This window comes from Gymnogyps californianus, chromosome 10, assembly GCF_018139145.2.
Source record: "Gymnogyps californianus isolate 813 chromosome 10, ASM1813914v2, whole genome shotgun sequence".
Lineage (NCBI taxonomy): Eukaryota > Metazoa > Chordata > Aves > Accipitriformes > Cathartidae > Gymnogyps > Gymnogyps californianus.
In genome coordinates, this window is record NC_059480.1 from 15,260,273 (window position 1) to 15,270,054 (window position 9,782).

The 9,782-nt window shown below is 50.0% G+C and overlaps 1 protein-coding gene across 1 annotated transcript; it reads left to right on the forward strand.

Moving 5' to 3' along the window:
* Positions 1-1,481: 1,481 nt before the first annotated feature.
* GP5 (glycoprotein V platelet) lies at positions 1,482-4,192 on the forward strand. Its single transcript, XM_050902555.1, has one exon. The coding sequence runs from the start codon at positions 1,508-1,510 to the stop codon at positions 3,431-3,433; it is 1,926 nt and encodes a 641-aa protein (XP_050758512.1). The 5' UTR covers positions 1,482-1,507; the 3' UTR covers positions 3,434-4,192.
* The last annotated feature ends 5,590 nt before the right edge of the window (positions 4,193-9,782 follow it).

Here is a 9,782-nt window from a genome sequence, read left to right on the forward strand (position 1 = left end):
GGTAACTTACAGTCTCATTCAAAGAGTTGTAGAAAGCGCAGTGAGAACTTGCTTTGCGGCACCGTGTTGCTAGTAGTCGATACCACTAGGTGCCGTGTCCTTCCCTTCCCAAGGAAGGGATGCAGATTTTGCCAGTCTTCAGTACTCCGAACCTAACCAAGAACTCTTTTAAATTTTTTTTAAAGTACTCCCTTTTACTTTTTTTGATGCAGCAGCTGTTTTTGATCTGTGGTGGTGTGTTCTTGCGAGCAGTTCAGGCATGTGAGAAGCTCCGTTATCCCACCTGACTTCTTTTTAAGTGATGGGATTTGTACCCCTGTCTGTTTGTGGGGTTGGTATGGGAGAGCTTCATCCTTGCCCCTTGAAAAGGGTATGTTGGGATGGAGCCCTCCTCTCCCCCAGTGTTCTTGGTGCTGAAGACTGACACGGTGTCAGCTATTCCAGTTATGTCTGCAGAACGTGTCCAGCTATTCCAGCAGGCCCAGCTGCTGCTTCTACTGATCAGCCAGGTGCTTGACTTCCAGGTTTCTGATACACTTGGACTTGTTGATTTCAATAAGGAAGTATTTCTAAACTGTGGATGTCTGTTTGACTTGCTCTTTTAAATATTATCATTATAGCTACAATGATTGCTTTCCTGTTTGTTTTTTTTTTTTGTTTGGGAATCTACACAACTTTCCAACTTTGTGGTGTATTTCATGCAGATCTACCTGTATTGCTACAGCTTTCTAGCTAATTTCATGGCACTTCTTTCCTCTCATTTCATCGTATTTAATACCACTGATAACTTAGTATTGTGTTAACCAGCAAGTCTCATTTCAACAGCTTATCAGACGCTCACTACTGTCCTGTGCTACATGAGCTCTTGTGTGTTATTTCAGACTACGTCAAAAATAGCCTGTTGCTTCTTGTGTGTTCTTGGGCTCTTCGAAGAAGCAATCACTTGCAAATGCTGAGAGATGATTTAACAGAACTGTGTGCTGTTTTGCTTTTGACCACTTAAAATATATGACACCCTTTTTTACCTTTGTTATCTGTTTTTTGCAGGCCAAACTTCATTTTTAAGCCTCAGGTAACCTACAATAAAAAAATATTGTGGGTGCAGGACCTTCTGATAATGTTTTTGAAGACTTTCTGTGTGTAACTTATTTGAACAGAAAAGCATTATACTAAATACATGCCTTATGACTACTGAGAGTTTCATCATGATTTTTGTATGCTTTTATTGTACTTGACTAGTAGAAATATAAACAAGGAATATTTGATTTACAAAAGAACTTTATCTGTACTTCTCGGTGTAAGCTGAGCACCTTAGAAATATTTGTAGTCAACAGTAATAGCGATTTTGAAGTTTACTTTCAAGCTAAGAGAAATTTCACACACATTTGCAGGTTTTATGATATATTCACACAACTTTATCGGCTGCTAAGTTATTAACGACCTGTGATCAAATCCTGACTCTCTCTTATCTCTTGTAACAGCTAATGTTTCTGGCACTTCAACAAGGATGTTGGTGTTCTGTTTGTTAGTGATGATCAAGCTTTTCTTCCAGTTGGATGCATCTAGCTGTCCTGAGAAGTGTGACTGCTCTTCAAAAAATGCAGTTCATTGCTCTGGTCCCCACATAAAAGACCTGGAATCGTTACATCTGCCTTGCAACATGACAGAAATTCACATAACAGACACTAATGTAACAAAGTTGCAGGATGTTTTTTCTAGGATGGTGGAACTGCAGCATCTCATCTTGTCTTCAAACCACATCTCTCTCATTTCACCAATGGCTTTTAAAGGCTTGAGAAGGCTAAAAGCCCTCAAACTGCTAGATAATAAGCTGGTCGAACTTCCCCCAGAAGTGTTTGATGACATGGTACAGCTTCAGCAATTGATCATTGAAAATAACCAGTTGAAATCCATTGAAGAAAATCTGTTTGACAAACTAGCTAGTTTGGAGGAGCTTTTCTTGAACAAAAACCAACTAACAGCACTTCCTAGTGGTGTGCTGAAGAAACTTGCCAAACTCAAAGTACTGAACTTGTCGAGAAATTATTTGGCAGCACTGCCTAGAAGTATATTTAGTGCATTAACCAGGCTTGAGAAACTGATGCTATATTTTAACAGGCTGTCTTCAATAGAGTCTGGTATGTTTGGTAGCCTGAAGGAGCTGCTGGAACTCTTCCTGCATTCCAATAACATCCAGTCCATCGCCCCTGATGCGTTTCATTGTCTTCATAAACTGAGGAGCCTAACGCTCTCCAGAAACAAGCTTGAGGTTTTGCCTCCTGGGCTTTTTCTGCACTTGCGTGACCTGTCTAAATTGACCTTGTACAGGAACCCACTGAAGTCTCTTCCAGAAGTATTGTTTGGAGAAGTGAGGCATCTTGGTAGCCTGTGGCTGTATCACACAAAGCTCTCAACAATACCAGATTTCGTGTTCAGTAACTTGACAAATTTAGAGCTTCTTGTGCTGAGTTTTAATCCAGAGCTTAGTGTTCTTCCTAAGAATGTATTCAGTGGTCTGAATGAACTGCGGGGCCTTTCTCTGCATACAAATAATATTTCCAGTTTGCCAGAGGGCATCTTCCTGAGCCTTCAGAAACTGCAGAACATTTCCCTTTTTGATAAGAGGCTTGAGGTTCTTCCTCGAAACCTCTTTCATAATCTCAAGCACCTTCAGAAAGTTTACCTGAATAGTACTAAGCTGCAGTCTCTTCCTGGAGACTTCTTTACTGCTTTACCTGAGCTGCAAGAAGTCTTCCTTGATGACAACCCTTGGAAATGTGATTGTCAAATTCTTGGCTTCCGAGAGTGGCTCCAAAAGAGCACGAAGATAGTTAAAAATGTGCCGTCTCTAACGTGTCACAGCCCGCTGGCACTACAGAATATTTCTCTTGTGGCTCTAACAGTTGATCACCTGAAGTGCCTGCCAACCACAGCCATTACATACCAGATGTTCAGCTCAACTTATTCCCAAACTTCGACTTCTCTTGTGATGGAGCACTTAACATCATCTTGGGAGACTACTGTAACAGCGGTGTCCGACACGGATAGCAGCACGCCCACAGCAATTGCTCTTGCAACTCCAGGTTTTAACTACTCGCGTGTTGAAGATGTTGGTCAGCCTAGGTTTCATTTCTCAGATGTTCCAACCCAAACTTCTCCCAGTGTCATAGTACAAACCAACAGTGTCAGAGGAACAGATTTAACTACTCTTGCCTGGTGGGATGAGTTGCCAGCCCGCAGGAGTGCTAAACCCTATTTTAATACCAGAGTTCCTTATTGTAGGCTATTCTTGTGCCTTCATGGTTTGATTTTAGCACTCCAGACTGTAACCATTGTGCTCAGTCTGTATGTGATGGGTAAAACCAGGCAACTCTTGCACTCCAGAAATACTCCTGCTCAGCCTGTAGTTCTGATAAAACTTTTAAGAAGATAGAGAATACCAGCCAAAGAGAGGATTAGAAGCATTGTTTTGGATGCATTTCGAGCATTTGGGCAGTTGACACGATTCAGATATGGATTACAAATCTTCATAAAGACCTTGTCTTTACAGGGTAATGAAAATGCGCTTCTGTGTACCTTAGTGTTTGCCAAAAGTGGTTGTAGTCACCGTATATTGCTACAGCACTTGGTGCATGAACCCAGAGGGAGAGCTGAAAGAAAATCCGTGGTCACCTCCACGCGTGTACTACTAGTTTCCTGCTTTGGACTGCAGCCCTGTCCCTGCCTGACACCACTGCCTGCTGTCATGCTCATGCTGCTCAGATGGAAGTGGCATCAACATTGGGAAGTCTACGTAGGAACACGGCGTTAACTGTGCTTTAAAGGTTGCCTGTAGTACTCCAAATGCTATTATGCCTTATACTGCTTGCAATGTTTTGTCTCCTTATTGAGAAAACAAATGGTATTTTGGGGAGGAGATGCTGGAAAAGACCTTTTAAAAACGGGGATGGGGGCAGAATGGTACAGTGCAAGTGTCTTAGTTTTTGCTTTCTGTCCTCAGCCCCTTTCCAGGACATGGCAGGAGGAAGGGGTACCATTTAAAGCTAACAGTGCTTTCCTCTAGCTTAACCAGAGGAAGATAAGAAAGATGCTGGACTAGGAAGTATAATCTTGCTGTATTTTGTTGTTTGGTTGGTTTTTTTGGAAACTTTGTAATGTTACTACAACTCTGAATTTTAAGTAAACACTTTCATCCTTAAACTTTGGCCAGTGGTCTGAAAAGCAAGGTGTTACTTGCTGCATGATGCAGTGAGTCTTGAAACCGGAGTACCAGGCATATGCCGAGGACTGAGGCTTTGCTCCACAGGAGCATAGTTGGTTTGAGAGCTGGTCTTGACTGAGCTGGGAGAGAAAGGGATGGTCTCTCCTGGGCTTGGCTAGCAAAACATAGGCATGCAGCAAAGCGGCAGGGAGCCTGCCTGAACTGAGGGCCCTGAAGTGTCACTGCCTTTTTTGAAGTTGGCTGGGGAATATACACATCTCCATCAAATTGCAGTATGCAGTAGCATATTCAGTCTCAGTATTTTTACCTTTTCTTATTACATAGTATTACTCCCTGACTTCCAGCCCTTTCAAGTGTTGATATGCAAAGGCAACTACGCGGCAATAGTGTGGGTTTTGGTCTTCATACTGGAATGTTTATTAATATTTTGAATTATATGACTATTTTAGTTTGTAAGTAGACTGGTAGCTGTCAGACTGCGTGTGCTTTGGTAGCTCTTGGATTTAACTATTAGCTTTTATCTTAATTATGTGACTTAGCGTGTTCTTAAAAGCTCTGATGTGCTCAAAAGCCTCTGGATGTGGTTCCTTGGCTCCTTGGGCAGGAGACCCTATACTCTAGGAGTCCCTTTGTAGCCTTACTGCCTTTCTAACTATTGAGGTCTTTCCTGGATGGCCTTGAAATGGCACATTACAAGCCTGAGGTGAAGACAGCCTGCATTTGCTGCAGGTTTGTGGCTTGTTCCCTGCTGTGTGTTGCTCTAGGCAATGAGAATAAACTATGAACTGCTTTGTTTCAGGGTGCTCTGCTGCTGGACTTGAATTCTTCTTCTAGGATGTGAAAAGAGACAATGTGCTTCTGTGGTGTTAAATAACCATTTCTTGCTGGTGAGGTTTAACAAAATTTAGCAAGCCTGGCTAAATGGTAGTTAGAGCCATCTCTAAAGAAGGAGAAATACCAGTCACTACAGCTAGTGCAAAGCAAACTGGGACTGGATTCATAAACAGAAGCTCCAAAATATTTATTGCAATATATTTGAGAGAAGCACAAAACCAACATGAAGCTTTCTTGGTGATGGCTCTGAGTGGTTGCCTGCTAGTGCTTAAAAGGAGGCAGTTGTTACAAATTTAGGTTCTTGGTTGGACAACTGTAATGACCACTTAGTGTTGTGCCAGCTCCAGCGCTGTCGCACCCATGCCACGCAAGCATCTGCTCGCAACAGGCAGGAGATAAGTATAATCTGGACTAACAAGGAAATTGTTCTACAAACCATGCTGGTTGTTGTTTGCCTTGGTGAGGCACTGAAGGAGTGCGCTCGTGGCTATGGGCACTTGGATGCACACTGTCTGATTTCTAAGAAAAAGCAACAGTTCAGTTGCCATGTGGGCATACGACACCCTGATGTCTGACCTCTGGAAGAGCAGCGGGTTAGCAGCAGCTGCCATCTTTCTGAACCCTCCTTTGGCCGCCCCAGCCCCGCAGTGGGGCCAGCTGGGTCTCCACGCGGCTCCTTTGGCTCCTGTTCTGCAGTCGCTGAGCTCTGGCACATGGGGGCTTTGGCACGCGGCTGCGTACAGTCAAGTGCTAAGAGGAGGATGATTCGTCTTTACATGCTGTCATCAGGCTTTCCCCACGCTTGAGCCAGACGGGGAAGTGAAGTCAGCCGACAACAAAAGGCTGAAGCAATAAGGGCCTGGGGTGTTTTACTAACTCTTCCTCTGAGGTGTCCTGTTTTGAGCTGCCTCTGATTCATTGCTTGTTGCCCAGCAGAGCTCAGCCCTTCCTGCAAAACTCCCTGGCCTGGGAAATCCAAGGATATGCTTATTTATATCCTGTCTCCGTTTTGCCTGGTGAAGGGATGCTCTTCCAGATTAGCGTGATGGTGGCTGTGGCAGGCGGGGAAGCAGCAGGGAGGGCTCGTCGGGAAAAGTGCAGCTGCACCTCAGACCCTCTCTCTGGGCAGCGTTGCCTTGCTGCTGTCTCAAGGCACCGATGGCTTGCCATCACCAGTGTATTGGCAAGCTTTTTCCCAGTCCCTGCAGCCCATGCCTCCATGATCTACTGCCCAACCTTTGCCACCAGGCTAGGCTTGGGGGGACAGTGGGCTGGAAAAGGTTGGAGGTATCTAATCCCTGGTCCAGGGGGTCCCTGCTGCTGGGAAAAGCAGGGATGCAAAGCATGTCTGCACTCAGTGGCTGAGGGGATCAGCTCCACACTCTTGGCTCCTGTACAGGATGCAGTCATGGTTAACAGCCCTGCACGCTAACCAGACCTCCGAGTCCAGGAGCTGCCTCCGGGGCCGCATCCTAGTCGGGAGCGCTTGGGGTGTGTCACCAACGCAGCCTAGCCAAGGGTCTTCCGTAACTCACTTGGTTCCCTCAAACGCTTGTTTCTGTGGCAGTTGCTCTTGCTCTCTCTGCCTTAGGAAATCCTGGAGCAGTGGGAGCTCTGACCCCCCCATGCCGGGCCATGGGAGTATGCAGCGATGTTTCCAGCCTGATGTCACTGCAGGTGCCTTTCTCCTTTGCTTGTCAGGACTTGAATGCACAGAGTCCCCGAAGAGCAGGGTGGCGAGGAGGGAATTAACTGCTGCCATAAGGGCCAGCAGCTCTCTGCCTGTTTCCCAGTGGCTGCCGGACCCTTCCAAGCCACCAGCACCTGTGTCCTGTGCTTTTGTCCCTGGTGTGTGTCTCCTTTCCGTCTCACCTCTGCCATGTGAGGTCAGTAGCTGCTGGAGGGTCTTTGCCTCTGCTTGCAGAGGGGAGTGAGCTCAGGTAGGTGCCTACTAAATGCAGCTCAGCCCTCCAGCACACAGCAGTAAGATCGTAGCCTGCACCTCGGATCTTCCCTCTCCTGGTGGCAAAGAGAAGCCGGGTGATGGCAGATGTGCTCGGAGAATGCATCCAGCAGCGCTCTGTGGTTCAGGAGTGTGTGCAACTGCTGGCTGCGAGGCATGATCTCTGGGAGCCTCTGCCTGATGTTACTGGAGCGTTGGCCGTGTCTCCTTCAGGCCTCTGACCAGCACATCTCGCCTGGGGATGCTGATTCAGCAGCTGCGATATCGGAGCATGGCCTTTCCTAGGGCTGACGGAATAGCTGGGAGGAGATGCAGCCAAAGGCACATACCTGCAGGAGAAGGCTGGGGTTGTGAGTGTTTACAAACTCTCACAGTGATCAGGAGGCCTGAAACTCCTGCTTTGCCCCTGCTCCGTCCAGAGATGGGCAAGCTATGGAGGTGTTATGCTTCCATTTTCCTAGCCGAAGTCTGGGTTCACGTCCCCTTCCCTCCTGGATGTTTATGGGTGGATAAGCCCTGGCAAAGCCTCTTGCTTGGGCCATGGTGGGTGAGTCCCACTTCATTGCGGGTGGGGGCTGCTGTTCCAGCGGCACCCAGACACATCCCCCCACTGGGCTCAGCCCCTCTTGTGCAATCGCTACTGTAGGACTGTCATGCTTCTCCGTGACGTGCCAGGCTTCCAACTGTGCCTTTGTGTGTCTCTAGATGAAAAAAGCCCAGGGCAGGGAGCCAGCGATGGCTGGCAGCAGCTCCGCAGCCTGCTGTGCACTCCTCTGCTGGCTTCCCCTGGGCGCTGGGGAGAGATGGGGCCCCTTCCCACTTGGGGTGTTGGGAAGGTGGCCCTGGGGCACTCCCTGGTGCCAAGGATGGCTTTATGGAGATGGAGAACGGGGCGAAGCTGGTCCAGCAAACACCTCGCAGTGCCTGAGCAGGGACAGCCCCCCGCCACCACCTCCTGCTCCAGCCAGTCCTTCCCCCCTCTTGCAGCGTCCATCGGACAAGCTCTTTCCGCTTTGGATTATCTCTCCAGGCGGACTTGGCCACAAGCCCCACATTCCTTCCAGCCTAGCACTGCCCTGAGCCCACGCCAAGCCCTGCGTGCTTCTGCTATCGCTCAGGGCTTGGGCCAGGACCAAGCCTGGAGGAGACGGTTCTGCTGGCCGAGCGAGCTCCACTGGTGCTTGAGATCCTAAATGCAATTTTCCCTGAGCTCCAGGAGGGTTGTGGTGGGTCTTGTGCTGGTGCTTGGATGGAGGTTAGCCTGATGGCCATCCCTGCTGCCCATCCTGGAGGGACCAGGGCTGCTGCTCCTTCCCAAAGCTCCCACCCTGCACATGCACTTCCGCAGGGAGGGCAGGACATGTCCCCATCCCTTGGGGCTGATGCAGATGGGGCATCCTGTAGCCGTGAGCAGTGAGGGAGCCCTGGCCTTGCATCTGTCAAGCAGGGAACCGAAAGCGCTGTGGGGGCTAGATCGCTGGCCCTATGGAGGAGCTCTCTGGTTTGGGCTCCTCAAAGGGTTAGGGTGGGTGTGTGGTGGGGAAGGGGCTGCTGGTGCCTCTCTGATGGGTGAAGGGGGCCCCAGTACCAGTCCCTGAGGGACTTAATGCACCTTCCTTCACCCCTCAGCTATGGCTCGAACCGATGTGTCCTGCTCAGGCCCGGAGGTGTCCCCCTGTGCTGGAGCGCTGAGGGGACCCCCTCCCCTGGCCCCTAGCCCAGCCCTCCGCCCTACTCCTCCGCTTCACCGCAGCAGAGTTTGGCCCGATGCCCTGGGCCAGCTGGTCTCTGTGAGCACCGGGGGCCACCATGGGGGTTTCTCACAGTGTGGTGGGCGCTTTGCAGCAGTGCAAAATAAATGGGGGGGTCCCAGCCCTGCGCTGTGGGGATTCACGGGGCCTGGGGATGTCCCATCCCTCCCAGGGGCACCAATTCAGCTGGGGGCTGGAGGTGTGCAGGGAGTAGGGGCTGAGGCGAGAGCTGAAGGGGAGCTGGGGCTGCCGGGCTGTGCAGCAGCGTGGCGTGGGTGAGCGTGCTCAGCTGTTTGGCCGATGAGCAATGTGCTCTCCCGGCCAAGCCTACAAGCTGCTAATTTTAGCGATTACATGAATTTTTTCCAAGCAGTCTTGAGTCCCTTGGTGATTCAGAGCCACTCAGCTTTGCTGCGCCTGCCACCCCGGCTGTGGGGATGTGCTGGAGGTGTGCCAGCACGGCTGGACCCGGGACTGTCCCGCTGTCCGGGAGTGAGGCAGACCTCCCCAAAAATAGGTGACGCTGCTGTTCTGGGGCCCCTGGAACCTCCCCGGCTGGTGGCGTTTTGGGGCTGAGCTTGGCATGGGGGAGCACCAGGGCTTGTGCAAGAGCTCACAGGACAGATGGGAGCCCTGGTGGGGCTGGGAACCCCGACTGCGTTAAATGCAAGTCGCTCAGAGAACGTGGCCACGGGTTGCCTGCTCCTGGCCCTACCGGCCTCCAGGAACCTCAGGCAGGGTTATGTCAAAGCGTAAGGGGTAACGCTAGCTGGGACCACTTGCCACAGGACCTCTAGCCCTCCTGTGGGCTCAGCAGCATGTGGAGAAATGCCTGCAGGAAGTGCTGGGGGCTCTCTCTTGGGTGCAAGGGCACCTCCAGCCCGGGCTGCGACTGCTGGCAGCAGCTGGGCTGCGGGGCAACACCGTGCGCTCTTGCTTTTCCCTGCACAGTGGCGTTTGGCCACTGCCTTTGGTGAGGAATCAGAAAACTGTGTTTGTGCAGGCGAGGAGG